General features: G+C 40.5%; 1 protein-coding gene across 1 annotated transcript in view; it reads left to right on the top strand.

Annotated features, from left to right (window-relative positions):
• Window positions 1-2488: 2488 nt before the first annotated feature.
• The window catches only part of SAMD13 (sterile alpha motif domain containing 13), a gene marked incomplete at its 5' end in the record, with an annotated part of 52854 nt that continues 37762 nt past the window's right edge, over window positions 2489-17580 (top strand). The window contains 2 exons of the mRNA XM_049875553.1: window positions 2489-2504; window positions 6874-6958. Of these exons, the coding sequence (XP_049731510.1) occupies window positions 2489-2504; window positions 6874-6958 (101 nt within the window). The remainder of the gene's footprint in view (window positions 2505-6873; window positions 6959-17580) is intronic.

The following is a 17580-nucleotide window of genomic DNA, read 5'->3' on the forward strand; positions in this document are numbered from 1 at the left end:
AATCCACATTTCTAACTGTTGCTTGGTCGTTCACATACAGAAAGCCTCAGGCTATAATGTCCAAAATTAAGCTAATCTTCTGCCTCCAAAACCTATATTCCATTTGTTGTACCTATTTATGTAAACAGCAACATCATCCACTTACTGTCGAGAAATGGCAACCATCTTTGATCCCTATTCTTCATTCCCCACATCGAACTGATTGCATTGCTCTGTCCGTTTTCCCTCTGAAGTGTCTCACAGCTCCAAAGTTCAAGCTGACATTATGCACAGCATAGAATATTGGCACAGCCTCCTAATTGGTAATTCTACTCCAATTTATCTTTTGATATTTCTACAAAAAGAATTTCTACAGATAATAATAACAATAGTAGCTAACACTGAGTGCTTATTACATGCCAAGTACTAAGTCTTTTCAGCTCTTTTAAGCCACACAGCCACAGCATAAAGTAGGAACTACTATTATTTAAATTTTTAAACATGAGGAAAATGGGGTTTAGGGGAGTTAAGCGACTTACCTAAGGTCACAGAATGAGTTTGGACGTGACAACACCAGAATTCCAGGTTTATCTGGTTTCTAAAACCCTTGTTTTGTTTTTTGATACAACTTGCCCATGTTGCTGATAACCTGATAACAACCTTACAGGGTCACTATGGGTCGGAATCAACTGGACAGCAACATGTTTGGTTTTTTTGGTTATTCAGTCTCTACAGCTATCCCATCTACTATTCCTTCCCACTCTATTCTTCCAATTCATAAGTTCTTCTTTTGGTTCTGCTTATCTTCCCATTTAGTAAAGATTTACTCCTCAGCCACTTCAAGAAAGTCCTTCACAGCAGTTTCCTCTTCTTCCACTGGACCTACATCTGTCCTCAAGCCCTCCCTCTCTCAGCTCTCTCTTCCCAGCTACCAGCTTTGGGCTGGAGAAGGAAAGGAAGAATGCTGTATGGCTCCAGCCTCTACATGTGCCGGCACACAAAACTCCCTGCATCTTTAGTTTTTCTCAACCTAACTCACAATGCTGTTTCATGGTTCTAATACAATGAACCAAATAAATAAAATGAGCTTTGTAAACTGTAAAGTGCAATAATTCACCCACCCTTTGCATGCCCAGGGCTTCAACTGAGTTCTGTGAGCAAAAGATGCTCCAAGCAGAATGTCACGTGAGTGTTGGGGGCTAAAGGGAGAGTAAGGCCCTACATAATATGAACTTGGCCTGGGGAAATCTCTACTTTCATTACTGCCAAAACCCAACTTACAACTTCATCAGGATTGCCATAAAAGAGTAAGACAAGAGGGATTCATTTGAAAACCCGCAATTAAAAAAACCTCTCTAGGAGTGTTTCCCTGGACCCCTAGCTCCTGGGGGTTTTAAATTCTTGCAAATTGTCCTTCCTTACTTTCACAAGGCCCCTGCCTCCACCGCCCCAACGCCTGCCTCATTTACAAGCCGCCAGGTCCCTTCCCACCTCTTCCATACTGCACCTTTTCCTCGGCTCCCACCTGTCAGACCCCCGCCCCGCCCGCGGAGGACTACAATTCCCGGCGTGCCACACGCCGCCCAGCCGGCTCCACGTGGGACTCGGCGCAGAGCACAGTCGGTAAAAAAAAAAAAAAAAAAAAAACCTCACGCGCTGGCCAAGGGGGGAGAAAGTGACCCGCTCGTACTGTGAGGGTACTGGGAAAGCGCCAGTCCTCTGCCCTCTCCAGGATAAAAGGAAACAAAACTACAGTAAAAGCTGCCCTGCGCTTCCCACGTTTCTGCTGTGTGCCCGTACTCCTGCAGCTTGTTGCACCTACGAGCGTGGACTGCCACCCCGGAGCGGAACTAGGGGCAGAGACGTAGCCAAGCCGGCTCGCAGAATGGGCCGGGGTAGGGACATGGCTCGGCCAGGCGCACAGCGAGTGACACATCTCCACGCCCCCTTTCCCAAAGACGGGCTCCCCCGGGGAGCTCCCAAACTCAAAGACAAACTGGTTCTTCTTGAACGTCTTTGCTACAAACTTCCCACTCTGTCGCCGGTGCCCCAGGCTGGTCTCTTGGCTCAGGATAGTCAGTGGCTGGTCCAAGAAGCTGCCAGACGCCCCCTCTTCTGCCCCCACTGTCCCTTCTTCAAGTGACTCCTCGCTTTCCCTGGCTACGCCCATCGGGACCAGTCGAGCGCGGCCCTGCCCCTCAGACGACTTTCTGGAAGTTTCATCTGCTGCCACGTGGACCTAGGTCTGCTCTCAAGCCGCGGGTTGCGCCTGGGAGCCGATCCAGGATGGGAGGCTCCTTTGGGATGAGTGTTAGCAGCAGGGGATGAGGCCGTACTACCTGGAGGAGAGTGCTGATCAATAAAAGAAACACTTCCGAGGTGAGGCACTAGTTTCCCGCCCTGCCTGATCGCCGGTCCTCAGTCTGTGCCTACACCCAAGTGGGCCGGCAAGTATTGCTCCAGAATCCCTACGCAAGTGTCTTCTAAGTTATTTTGGCACATTTCATAATATGCTGGATCAGAAGGTATTGTTGCATCTCTCTCACATACACACCCTGCGCTCACACACTATACACAAACTATAAACACTCCACAAACGCTACACACAGCACACATATACTACAAGGTCACCTACCACAAACATAACACACTACACGTGCTACAAACACCATGCAAAACACCCACATACCACATAATACATACACCGCAGGTGTACCATACACGACACACACATCACACACCGTACATACACACTGCATTATGCAGTGCACCACACAGGTATCATTTTAAACAGAGAAGAGGGTTGACATGAAACAGTTTATTGGAGGGAGAGTATTAATATGTATGTTTATTTCTACAGATGTCATTTTAATACCAAAGTTAAAAACTGATAAGTGAATTCTTTTGTCATAATTTTAGAATGACGCTGGCTCCCTTTTTATAAAATGGGATTGATTTCCTACAAACACCCTCTGAAACCCCTACACTTTTCTAACAAACTTCTTTTTTTAACTGAATATTTTATTCCCTATTCATAACAAGCACAACTGACATAAACAGGTTTGGGAGCAAACATAGCTGAGCTTGGTACACATGAGTAACAACACAAGTTAACAGACAGTAGCCACCAGCTTCCAGCAGTCAGTGTGCCCTGCTTCCCATGCAGTCTGCTCTACAAGGGGAACAGAGTATCAGTTAATCTGATGCTTTTTTTATGTGGAGGTCAGTTAGAAGTCTTCTACAGAACCAAAAAACCAGTTGCTTTGGAGTCAATTCTGATTCACAGCAACCCTATGGGACAGAGCAGAACTGCCCCATAGAGTTTCCAAGGCTGCAGTCTTTAAGGAAGCAGACCGCCACATCTTGCTTCTGAGCAATGGCTGGTGGGCTGGAACCACCAACATTTCGGTTAGCCGCTGAGTGCTTTAACCACTGTGCCACTAGGGCTTCTTGTTCTACAGAACATTGGTCTATAATTCATCACCATTTAAAAGATGCTTGTAGCTAGCCCAGGGCAAAAGTGTTAACAGATAAACTTTTGATCACAGCAGGCAAGAGAAGAGGGGATAGTTCCTTCCTATATGTAGGAAGAAATGGTTGGGAAAACTACACAGAGTCCCTCCTCCTGTGTGTCTAAGAAAGAGTTGGGTGTAACTACTCTTGCCTCTCTGCCTTCCAGAGTGGTGAGCTGAACTTGGAGATGTTGTTCTGAGCAGAGGCTGTCAGGATATCCCCTTATCCACCTCACCTCTCCCCAGGAATCACAGTCCAGTCCCTTCCACTTTAGATTAGTTAGAGAACAATTAAGAACTTTTAGGTCAAGTTCAAAAACTTTATAGGATCTGTTGGTGAGAGAGCTCTTTATTTCCATGGTAGTTTATCCTTTTGATCAGCAGTGGTCAAGGATCCACCTGCCTAACCTATATTTAAAAAATGGTACTCAAAAATGCCTGAGCACATAGAGTTCATTCCTAAATTTGTGTTGTTTGCCTTTTCAAGGCGTAATGGCAATGGTCAGTAGAAAAAGCACTTGAAATCTTTCTCTTAGTGATGATCTTTCAGGGTATCGAATTTCCTAATATTCCTGCAATAAGTAAGGAAGGAAACAAAAAAAGCAAAATTTGACTTTGAAATTCAGTTTCCAAATTTAGATGACAGGTACTGATCTCCTGGTGCCCTTAAAAATTACTGAAGAAGAGAGAGGTGAACAATGTTCTCAATTCTGCCTGAAATCTACACAGCATTACAGCAGCAGATAACTTTTTCCAGGATCCTTCTTGGGAACCTGCGTTCTTGACACTGTCTTAAGTGGTTTTGTTGACATCTTGACCAAAAAGTGTCTAAATTTTGATTGGGGTTTATTTCAGTCAAGAGGTAGCCATTTATGTTTTCTGTATATATACAGCCAAGCCAGAGAACTGTGAGATTGGCTAGAAGAACTTCATCAAAAGATTGTGCCTGGGCCCTTTACCCAATCTCCCAGATTCCTGAATTGGGATTTAGGGGTCGGCACAAGGTCTTTTTAGTCATATTTAACTAATATAGTGCCAGGTGTTCATATTTACTCAATAAATGTTGGTTGAATTTGTTGAATTATGTTTTTATTTTTCTGAACAACTAGATAAACAGTTAAAATTAAACTTCCCAGAACTAATTGTTTTTATGTTTTAAAAGAATAAGGTTTTGTTTCTTTTGGTTTGAATTTCTGCTGGCTTCGTTTGGTAGGATGAATGCCAAAATAAAAGAATGTGGGTGTTCTCAGGAGATCTGGCCATCTATTTTGCCCACTCTGAAATATGTTACTTCCTGCATAATGAAGTACATAAAAGCATTTTCTGCTGGGCAGTGTGTCCTTATTTTCACAAAGAGATTACTTAAAAGCCAACCCTGAGAACCTTGTCCCCCAATCTCTATTAGGAAGAAAAAGTAACACAGTGCAGCTTCTGAGTGTTCACTGGTCATGGTCCCATAAGCATTGGGCTCTTATATTTTTCCCACAAGGGATTGGGGGGTGGGGAGATGGAAAAATAGTTTGAAACATTACTGTTTATGCTCAGAACAGCAGCAGAAACATACCACGCAGCAAAATGAAGTGGAGCAAGAAAACATGAGCCTATTGATACAGCTTGCCTTTCTTTGTACAAGAGAGAATTCTACAGTTTTGGACTCATGATTTCATTCACTTCCACTAATTGTGCTGAAGATAGTTAGCAAAAGTGAACAGGCACACTGTAGCTTTAAAAAGTCAGCCATGAACCAGAAGGCAGTTGGTGCAGCTTGTGTGTGATTCCTAACGTCATGTTGGCTGAGAGCCAGCCTGGTTTTATTTCACTGTGTCAAATTGTACCTCCTTATTGAATTCCTTTGCCAGCCTACTTTGTGAAAGAAAACATTGGGGTTTCTTTGGCTGTTCTTGATAAGCCTATAAAAAATCATATGTTTTAGTTGCTTATAGGTAGGTTTCCTTTTTACTCTTCCACCAAAATAATAATAAGACAATGTAGTGTGATGTTGCAGAGTATCATTGTGAGTGTTTGTTTTTTGTTTTTTCCTGAGATGCTTAGAAAATGGTGAATGTGTAACAGTTTCCAACTGAAGTGCAATCATTTGTTTTGGCATGGAGCAGCAGCACTATCTTCCTGTCTACTCTGTAACGGTGTGTGGATGTATGTTAATATCTATGTGTGTATTAAATGTTGAATTTCTCTATCAGTGATCTAAGTGGCTTAGCAACTGGAAGTTTGTGTGTGTGTGCATCATGAGTGAAGACTGTCCCACACTTACAGTATTATTTGTTAATCATCTACTTCTCTAACAGTGATAAAATCTTGTGAATATACTAAATGATGCACTTGTCATGTCAGAGTAATCCCTAGAGAAGGAGTGCCGAAGTATAAAGTGATTTGAGAGGAAATGTTTTTAATTTATGGCTTCAGCTGTAGAAGAGCAAGCACGTTTCGGAACTAGTTTTTTTTTTTTCCTTAAAGCAGTTTTGTTCAGAGGTTTTTTTCATCTTGCTGATTGCACATTAATTGTGAAGGGTTTTTATTTCTTTCACAGTCCTCATCCTACTAAACAAAAAGACAAAGTGATGGATGCTTGAATGCTACTATACCTCCTTGAATGTTTTGATTGTTTTTACGTAAATCTAATGAGCCTCTCTCTCTCTCTCTCTCTTCCTCTCTCGCTCTCTCCCTGTCCCTCTTTCTCTCTCAGTCTCTCTCTCTGGCTCTCTTACACACACACACACACACACACACACACACATACACACACACCAGTACCACCTTTCTGTGCTAAGGGCTATCTGACATTTTTGTGGGCTTGCAGCTTTACCACAGCGTGGCTATCTCACAGACGGGCTTTTGAGGCTTTCGTTGAGAATCTGTGAGGTAGGGGAATACTTGCTGACAAAAGCTTTAAGTGCCCTTCTGCGTTGCAATGAAAAAATATAGGAGCAGTGGGAGTGGACAAAAAAAAAAATGCAATAAGAAAAAAAAAATCACAACCCATGGTGGAAGGGGCAGGGAAAGGGGATTGTTTTTCTCTACTTTCCCTCATTTATGAGTTGTAGTGTCTTAAGTGAGAGAGCCTGGCACCCAGAGGAAGTAGTGCCAGTTCACATAGCACTTGTTTTGAACAAGGATTCAATTTCATTTGCAAATGCTTATTGTCAAGGCAGGGAGTGCCAGTACAGAGGAAAGCACCCCAATCCGTCTCCTCCAGTTCTTTAGGTTAAATCACATCTCTCCAGTCGCAGAGAAAACTGGAGATTTAAACAAACAAATGTAAACTGGTGTGAAGCTGTAAAAGGCACCATTATGTTTCTGATACAGAATATTCTTCTCTCACTTTCTAAGAATTTAAACACGAGCTTTTCTCCTTATTGATTAGTTGCTGAAGTAAAGGAACCCTGCCGCCTTCCCATGCTATCTGTTGACATGGAAAACAAGGAAAATGGCTCTGTCGGTGTAAAAAAGTAAGTGAAACTGGTTTCTGAGTTCTGCCTCTGCAAACAACAGAGGAACTTGGTTTCTGTTTATTCTTCCTGCTTATCTACTACAATACACTGTTTTGGGATTGTCTTGGTTGGTCTACTCTGGCCACCAGCCTTCCTCCTCCCCCCAACCCCAGTTGCCTTTTTCTGTATTCCATTCCTGAAACAGAGGTGACTGAGACACCCAAATGTGCATAAAGATTTTGTGTATGAGGCTCTGGAACAAGGACAGTTGTGCATTTGAGCCCTGCATTCTGCATATTGAAAGAAAAACACAGGGCAAGCATAGACTCTGCCGCTCAGGTCCACAACGCTCCGGGGAGGTGGGGGGGAGGCAGAAAATGGAGTTGGGGTTTTTGTGAAACAAAATCATCTCGAACTCAGAAAAAAATGAGGATTCTAGTGAGGGAAGGAGAAAAGCTACAGTACGAACTTCTCTGTCCTAATTTTATGAACTGTTGGTTGGAAGTGAAATATTTCAGTGCATACAATAGTGTTCTCATTTTAATGTATGTTTTCACATTTGAGATTTCTGATTATTTGTTTATAAGAGTTGTGTGCTTGATTATTTTAAATAGGAAAATTCAGTTGCAATATGTAGTATAATATTCTGAAACTCAGAAGATAAGGTATGTGTGAGTGTATGGGAAAAAGATGTGTATTTTCATTTATGGGCTATATTAAAACTATTACCAGTGTAATCACAAGGAAAAGGTAAGTTTTAAGAGGGAGTTATGTTCCTTTTTTTTCCTTGTCTTTTGGTTTAAAATTGCCCTCAATTTTAAGGCTTTGGAGGAAAGTAATTAAATATAATCCGTAGAAACTGTGATATCTGAATAAGGAGATAGTGTGCCATATATTTAATAATAGGAGGTATTTTTTACTTCACAGGAAAGTCACATTAAAATAAACTTAATAAACTCTACTTTTTAAAATCCTCAGATAATTTATGTATCAGTGGCACACTGCCTTGCCTATCCCCACCCTTATCTTTAAGTTTGGGGTGGGCAGATGTAGGAGGAATGAAAGAAGCACATGCTGTATTGTGTGTGAGTGAGATCAGTGCCGTCCAATAGTACTTTCTGTAACGATGGACATGTTCTATACCTGTGTTGTCTAGTGTGGTAGCCACTAGCCACATGTGGCCCTTGAAAATTTGAAATGTGACTAGGGCAACGGATGAGCTGAACTTTTATTTAATTTTAATCGTTTATACTTTATTGAAGTGTAATTGACAGATCATAAACTGCATCTGTTTAAAGTGTGAAAATTGAAAAGCTTTGATATTTGTGTACACTCGTGAAACCATTGCCACAGTTAAGACAATGAACATAGCCATTACTCCCAAAGTTTCCTCAAACTGTTTGTAATATCCCCCTCCTGTCCTTCCCTGCCCCCACACCCCCAGGCAACTACTGATACGCTGTCTGTTACTATAGACTGGCTTTCTTTTTTTTTTAGAATTTTATATAAATGGAATCATACAGAATGTACCTTTTTTTGGTCTGCTTCTCAGTAAGCATAACTAATTTGAGATTTCATCCATGTTATTGTATGTATCAACAGTTCATTACTTTTTATTACTGAATAATATTTCATTGTGTTGACATAAAGCCATTTGTGCATTGTTCATGCATCCACATGGTGATAGACACTCGGTTGTTTCCAGTTTTTGGTTATTACAAATAAAGCTGCTTTGAATATGTGTGTACAGGTCCTGTGTGGACACACGCTTTCATTTCTCTTAGATAAATACTGAGGAATAAAATCGTTGAGCCGTATGGTCAGTGCATATTTAACTTTTTCAAAGACTGCTAAAGCATTTTCCAAACTGGTTTTACCATTTTACATTCCCACCAGCAGGGTGTGAGTGCTCCAGCTGTTGCACAACCTGATGAACACTGGTAGGGTCTGTCTGTTTCATAATAGACATTATGTTAGATGTGGCTTAATATTTATTTCCCTAATGACTAATGAGGAGCTCTGGTGGTGCAGTGGTTAAGAGCTACAGTGAGCTATGGCTGCTAACCAAAAGGTCGGCAGTTTGAACCTACCAGCTCCTTGGAAGCTCTGTGGGGCAGTTCTACCCTGCCCAGCAGGGTTGCTATGAGTGAGAATCGATTTGATGGCAACAGGTTTGGTGGCATATCTTTTGACCAACTTTTTATTGCTGTTTATGTTTGTTTGTTTTTTAATAAATTTAGAGAGTTTCTGTATTTTCTGGTTAGAAGTCATTTATTAGATATAGTATATGATTTGAAAATATTTTGTCCTAGTGTATGACTTGTCTTTTCATTCTCTGGTTTCTTTCAAAATGTAGATGTTTTTAATTTTGATATAGTCCCATTTATCAAATTTTCCTTTAGGGAGAGTGCTTGTGGTGTCATAGCTAGGAAACCTAACCGAAAGTCACAGAGATTTTATGTTATGATTTCTCCTACAATTTTTGTAGTTTTAGGTTTAGGGCTATGATTTTTCAGCCAATTTTTGTGTATGGTCTGAGTTAAGGATTGAAATGTTGGTTTTTGTTTTGTTTTTGTTGTTTTGCCTACAGATATTTGTTTCACCACCATTTGTTGAAAAGACTGTCCTTTCTCCACTTCTGTAAAAATTTGCTCCTGCAACTTTTTTGATCGTATACATGTGGGTCTATTTCTGGACTTATTTCCTTCCATTGATCTCTTTGTATATTTTCTCGCCAGCACTACATGAATTGACATCTTAACAATATTGTGTCTTCCAACCCACGAACACAGTATATTTCTCCATTGTTTTAGGTCTTCTTTAACTTCTTTTAGCAGTGTTTGACAGTTTTCACTGTGCAGGTCTTGTACATCATTTTTAGATGAATCTCTACATATTTCAAATTTTTAATACTATCATAAATAGTACTGTTTTATAATAATCTCAGGGTCTTAAACAGTGATTACCAACAAATCAATTAGAAAAGCACAAACAACCCCATAGAAAAACGCCATAGAAGAGGAAACAGATATGGCCAATTAACATATGACAAGTTGTTTAATACTATTAATCAAAAAACAAAACAAACTGTTGCCGTCAACTTCAACTCATAGTGACCCTATAGGACAGAGTAGAACTAGCCCATAGGGTTTCCAAGGCTGTAATCTTGATGAAAGCAGACTGCCACATCTTTCTCCCTTGAAGTGGCTGATGCCTCGTGTGTTGCTGTGATGTTGGAAACTATGCCACTGGTATTTCAAATACCAGCAGAGTCACCCCTAGTGGACAGGTTTCAGCTGAGCTTCCAGACAAAGACAGACTAGGAAGAAGGACCTGGTGGTGTACTTCTGAAAAAAATGGCCAGTGAAATCCTTATGTACAGCAGTGAACATCGTCTGATATAGAGCCAGAAGTTAAGCCACTCAGGTTGGAAGGTACTCAAAATACAACTAGGGAAGAGCTGCCTCCTCAAAGTAGAGTTGACTTTAATGACGTGAATGGAATAAAACTTTTAGGACCTTCATTTGTTCATGTGGCATGACATAAAATGAGAAGAAATAGCTGCAAACATTGACATTCAACCATTTCAGGAGGTAGCATATGATCAAGAACTGATGGCACCAGAGGAAGAAGTCCAAGCTGCACTGAAGGCATTGGCGAAAAACAAGGCTCCAGGAATTGACAGAATACCAGTTGAGATGTTTCAACAAATGGATGCAGCACTGGAGGTGCTCACTCATCTATGCCAAGAAATTTGGAAGACAGACACCTGGCCAACTGACTGGAAGAGATTCATATTTGTGCCCATTCCAAAGAAAAGTGATCCAGCAGAATATGGAAATTATCAAACAATATCATTAATATCACGCTCAAGTAAAATTTTGCTGAAGATAACTCAAAAGTGGTTGCAGCAGTACATCAACAGGGAACTGCCGCAAGTTCAAGCTGGATTCAGAAGAGGACGTGGAATGAGGAATATCATTGCTGATGTCAGATGGATCCTGGCTGAAAGCGGAGAATACCAGAAAAATGTTTACCTTTTTTTGATTATTCAAAGGCATTCACCTGTGTGATGTTGGAAACTATGCCACTGGTATTTCAAATACCAGCAGAGTCATTCGTGGTGGACAGGTTTCAGCTGAGCTTCCAGACTAGGAAGAAGAACCTGGCGGTGTACTTCTGATTACACCTGAACATAAAGAAAACAAAAACTCTCACAATTGGACCAATAAGTAACATCATGATAAACAGAGAAAAGATTGAAGTTTTCAAGGATTTCGTTTTCCTTGGATCCATAGTCAGCATCCATGGAAGCGGCAGTCAAGAAATCAAAAGATGTGTTGTGTTGGGCAAATCTAATGCAAAAGATCTCTTTACAGTGTTAAAAAGCAAAGATGTCACCATGGAGACTAAGATGCACCTGACCCAAGCCATGATATTTTCTTTCACACACACGTGATTACTGGACAGTGAATAAGGAATACTGGAGAAGAATCGATGCCTTTGAATGATTGTATTGGTGAAGAATATTGAATATGCCATGGACTGCCAGAAGAATGAACAAATTTGTCTTGGAAGAAGTACAGACAGAATGCTCCTTAGAAGCAAGGGTGGTGAGACTTCTTCTCAAGTACTTTGGACGTGTTATCAGGAGGGACCAATCCCTGGAAAAGGACGTCATGCTTGGTAAAGTAGAGAGTCATGGAAAGAGAGGAAGACCCTCAATGAGATGGACTGATACAGTACCTGCAACAATGGGCTCAAGCATAACAACAATTGTGAGGATGGTGCAGGACCGGGCAGTGTTTTGTTCTCTTGTACATAGGGTCACTATGAGTTGGAACAAACTTGAACTCGATGGCACCTAACAACAACATAAATTTTCTTAAAATTCATTATGTATTTGCTTAAACTCTCTGTTAATATTGTCCATTTTATTACCTTTAACATTTTTTACACAACAAACACCTTTTTTCTTTTGTTCTGCTGTACCAAATTGCATTTGCTGTTTATCATGAAATTTGCAACATACCTTCTTCCAGTTCCCTTTTGTCTTAACACTTCTAGCTCTAGTACTAGTTTCTACATCTCTGCTTGATTCTGCATCAGTGGTATGCCTCCTTTTAAAATTTAAAATTTATCAAGGCTTATTTTTTTAAAAAAAAAATTTAATTAGATTATAACAAGAATGCCACTTTAATGACCAGTTAGGACGGACAAAGGAATCCCCATAACTTATGCTGTCTGCATCAAATATTCAACAAAGTACATTGTTAGTGGATGCATAGGAGAAAAATAATTTGAACTGAATCAATCTGTTAATATCAGTTAGCTTGCCGATGTGTTTATGTGTAATACTAGAGAGGACAGATACACCTCACATGAGAACTTCAGTTCAACAGTAGTATCCTGTGTGGTGCAACAGTTAAAGTGTGATCTAGTCATACTAAAACAATGATGTTGTGTTTAACAGAAACATTTTATGCTGCTTCATGATTTAAAATTTAAACTAATTAAAATTAAAGTTAAAAAATTCAGTCTGTTAGTCAAATTTAAATGCTCCATAGCCACATGTGGCTAGTGGCAACCATATTGGATGTCACAAGTATAAACCCAAGAAAAACTCTTACACACATGCACCAGGCAAGAAGTTAAATGAACATGTGATTCAAGATGATGATTACCTCAGATAGAGGGAGTGGAGATGGGGAGCTAAACCATAGATGTAGTTTATTGTCAAGATTCTAGCTTCTTTTTGCCTGATGTGTTCGTGGGTCCTTATTACATTGTTAAAAATAAGTAAGAAAATATTGAAGAAGGAGCCATTTTAATAGTTTGGAGTATATTCTTCTAGACAGTTTCTATACATATACCCTATGTATCCACATGTATACATAGTTACCCTCAAGAACACATATAAACCAAAAACGTTCAGTCAGTTCTGACTCAGAGCAACCCTATAGGGAGGGAAAAGTAGAACTGCCACATAGGGTATCCAAGGAGCGGCTGGTGGATTAGCAGCCTGAGCTCTTAACCACTGTGCCACCAGGGCTCCAAGAACATATATAAGTGAACTTTTATTGAACAAATGGATCATAGTGTTCTTTTTTTGTGGATTTCAGATGCACAGATTTTGGATTAATCATAAACGTTGGTACAAGACACATTGACAGTTCATCCCTGTTTGACTTTTATGTTTACTGAATTCTTAAAAAAAAAAAAAAAACCTAGGTATTTTATACGTATGTGCATCTCTGTCCAAATCACAAGTATTCAGTATTGACCTCTTTGCCATTCAGTTAGTCCTACTCCCTTGTTCATCAGTTGGTCTTTTTTCCCCATCCGTTTTATCCTAGGAAGGAGAGGAACCCGCGATTCCCACAAATAAACACATTTATTCCCACAATAAATTCACAGCTTTTCAACAGGAAGCAGTTTCTCTCTCCACCACCACCACACCCTTGCACCATCAGTGGAGACCCTGTGCTGAAATAGCAAGTTCCCAGCGACAAGAGTTTACCAAGGACTTTCAGAAGAAGCTATTTCTGTTTAATGTCACATCTTTTCTTCAACATGCATATCTGACCATACTCCTCTGCCTTTGTGTTCAGTTGGTGATGGTGGTTTCATTATGAAGCAAACCCAATTTTTTTTTTTTTTTTTTTTGGAACTGTCTTTCCTTTCATAATGAGCAAAGTGATACTTATTTTTTTTTTTTTTTTGGAGGGGGAAATGAATGTTGTATAATTATAACATAAACTTTTAAGCTCACATTAAAATTATAACACTAACTTTTGAAATAGCCTTCTCTGTGGGCAGATCGCTACACACCTATTTAGCTATTAAGTTAAAAAATTACCATGTGTGCCCATATGAATTAGAAGATTCGTAGGTGAATCGTGGAAGTAAAATATTAGAGTAGGGTTCCCTGTTGCTGTTGAGTTAGTTCTGACTCATAGTGACTCTACAGGACAGAATAGAACTGCCCCAGAGGGTTCCAAGGAGCGGCTGGTGGATTCAAACTGCGGACCCTTTGGTTAGCAGCCATAGCTCTTAACCACTGTTTCACCATGGCTCCAGAGTAGGGTTTGTTTGACATTTTATTGGTATTGCTAGAATTTCAAAACTCTGACTTCATTGTAGAATTATCAAAGAGAATTTTTCATATACCAATAGCAAGTGATTATTATTACTTATTAAAAAAAATCAATACTTACATGTACAACAATCTACACATCAGTCAGGCCTCCATCTCTCATGGAAGCAGTCATTTAAAAAAAAGAAAAACCATTTAGGGTTGTATAAATAACCTCACAGGATATTTGACTATTTTCTTAGAAGCCTTACATGGTTCCTTTGAGGAAGGAGGAATGGGAAAGTGATAGAAATAATTGTGTGCCTGATTACTGGCTTCAGGTTCATTTACTCCTAATCCTGTCCCCTTATAGCATCATATAATTAATCAGCAGTCTTTAGATTATGTTCTTCGAAAGCATGAGGGGATTTTATTCAGCTTACTTGGTAGTTCCTGAGTACTCCCTCTCCATCACCTTCATATATTCCATCCACCATTTGATTATCCCACATTCCCACCCTTTCCCGGTCCCCACAGCCACATTACCCTGACTCCACCTGAAAGCAGTGACCTGAGGATTCCCTGGATGCTGTTATTTCTGGGGAACAGCAGTCTGAATCTGCTGGTGATTGTGATGGTGAGGTACCTCTAAACTAAAAGCAAGGAAAAATAAACTCTCAAGACATTTTAACTGGCTAATACTAAATATCTCTTAACAGATAGTTTGTTAGAAAAAAGAAAGAAAGAGAATGAGAGAGAGAAAAGGGAGGGAGGGAGAGAGGAAAGAAAAGAGGAGGGAAAGAGAGAAAAGAAGTAAATTGAGGCCATAAATTGTACCTGAAAAATGACCTTTCTAATCAGAATCTGATGTAACCCTTATGCAGGTCTGTTTGGTAGGATAAGTTAGAGAGCTATATAGTTTCTTGAATATGGATAATATATGGGTGTTAACAGTGATACTTGAAACTTGGAGTTTTATTTTTCTTATAGAAGCTAAAATTTATCCTTTAATATTTTATTGCCGAGGCAGGGCCAAGATGGCGGAGCAGTCAGATGCTTCCAGTAGTCCCTTTTACAACAAAGATCCAAAAACACAAGGGAATCAATTATATATGACAGTCTAGGAGCCCTGAACATCAAAGGCAAAGTTGAGGAATCAAACTGAGTGGTAGGGGGAGGGAGAGACAGTTCAGAAGCAGCGAGGAGTTACCAGACCTGACCTGGTGGGAACTGGCACCCTGCAGGCCAGATCAGCTGACGAGCGAGCGTGGTGAGGCAAGCAGTGGCATTCAAGACACATTTTCCTCATCAGGAGAAACTGAGTGGCAGAAATTGCTCGACTCTCCAGAACCAGCGAGAAGCAGCCCTCAAATCAGCAAAAGATAAGTACCCGCATCTAACCTACTGAATGGATCAAAAAACACCTCATTTGGGAAGAACCTCTCTCCCTGCTCCCTCCCTGCTGTGCCCTGGTCCCAGGCTGGCTTCAACGATTGCCAACTGCCACTTCCCCTGGGCCGGAAGTAGGGCCTATCATGCACCCTGAGGGAGGGAACAAATTAACAGGAAAAAATAATCTCCACCTCCCCTAAGCCAAGAACTCAGGGCAGGTACAGCTCTTTGCCTAGGCACAGGCATAAGGGGTCCACAGACTTTGAATGCATTTCACCCCTATATAGACCTGTGTGGGCCCATTTCAACAGCGTAGGCCCTCATTAGCACAGTACAACAGGGTATATACTTGAAACCTAATTTCACTGTATCAGCTATATGGTGGAGTGGCAAGTTCATGACATTTGACACCATTGTGTCCATTAAGCAGGGTCCTCACCTACCCACATCAGGGGCCTGAGGACTGGTGGCTCCACCCATGCCACCTAGCTACCTACAACAAGGGTCCAAGAATAAGTGGTGCCTCTCAGTCTTTACAGCCAACAGCACTGAGTGCCCATAGTCCAGCTGCAAAATCCACCTATGCACTCCAGGGAACAGGGACATGCTTTCTTCCCAGACACTCAGTGGTAGCCACCAGCCCCCTGCCTTGTTCAGTGTGTGACCCCCTACTGCAGTCAGGTGCCTGTGCCTACTCCAATCACCCCTGCCCATCTAGGACTGTAGAGAAGAGCCTGCGCCACAACTTGGTGACCAACTATCTGGACACCTGAGCTGAATCCATACAGGAAGAGTAAATGACTCCTGGGCTCACATACCTAACAAATCTAATAACCACCTGGTGAAAGGATGTTAGAACTCAAAGGCGCCAATAATCAAACTAGCTCACTTGAGCAGCCTGTTTAGGCATATCAAAACAAAACAAAATAAGAAGCTAGGACACAGTAAGCAAACATAAAATAATAAAATATAATAACATTGATGGCTTGGAGACAAAAGTCAGTATCAAATCACATAAAGAATCAGATCACAGTGGCTTCAGCAAGCTCCCAAAACAAAGAATCAGGAAGTCTTCCAGAGGAATATAACCTCCTGGAATTACCAGAGGGAATACAAAAGATTAATATGCAGAACTATTCAAGAGACGAGGAAGGAGATCAGGCAAAATGCAGACCAAGCCAAGGAACACACAGATAAAGCAGTAGAGGAACGTAAGAATATTATAAAAGAGCACAATGACAAATTTAACAGGCTGTAAGAATCTGCAGAGAGACAGCAAACAGAAATCCAGAAGATTAACAATAAATTTCAGAATTAGACAAGAGAAAATCATAGGAGCAGAATTGAGGCAATGGAAGTCAAAATTAGTGAGATTGAAGGTAAAGCACTTGACACAAACTTACTTGAGGAAAAATCAGATTAAAGAATTTTAAAAAATGAAGAAACCCTAATAATTATGTGGGCCACTAACAAGAGGAATAACCTACCAGTGACTGGAGTACCAGAGCAGAGGTGGATAACAGAAAATACACAGAGAATTGTTGAAGATTTGTTGGCAGAAAACTTCCCTAATATTGTAAGGTGAGAAGATATCTATCCAAGATGCTTATTGAACCACACACAAGGTAGATTCCGAAAGAAAGCCACTAAGACATAATCAAACTTGTCAAAACCAAAGATAAAGAGAGAATTTTAAGAGCGGCTATGGATAAACGAAAGTCACCTACAAAGGAGAGTCGATAAGACTAAGGTCAGACTACTCAGCAGAAACTATGCAGGCAAGAAACCATGCAGGCAAAAGCCTGGAATGAAAAAAATTGTCAGCCAAGAATTATATATCCAGCAAAACTGCCTCTCAAATATGATGGTGAAATTGGGCATTTCCAGATAAACAGAAGTTTAGAGAATTTGCAAAAACCAAAACAGAATTACCAGATATACTAAAGGGAGTCCTCCAGTTAGAAAATCAGTAACATCAGGTAACAACCCAAGACTAGAACACAGGACAGAGCAACCAAATATCAACCCAAATAGGGAAGTCACAAAAATATATCAAAGCTAAAACAATGAAAATAGGAAAACAGACATCAATATATAAAAGATGACAACATTAAAACAAAGAGGGACTAAAAAGTAGTCATAGATTTTTCATATGGAGAGGAAGTCGAGGCGA

This window comes from Elephas maximus, chromosome 3 (genome assembly GCF_024166365.1).
Source record: "Elephas maximus indicus isolate mEleMax1 chromosome 3, mEleMax1 primary haplotype, whole genome shotgun sequence".
Classification (NCBI taxonomy): Eukaryota; Metazoa; Chordata; class Mammalia; order Proboscidea; family Elephantidae; genus Elephas; species Elephas maximus.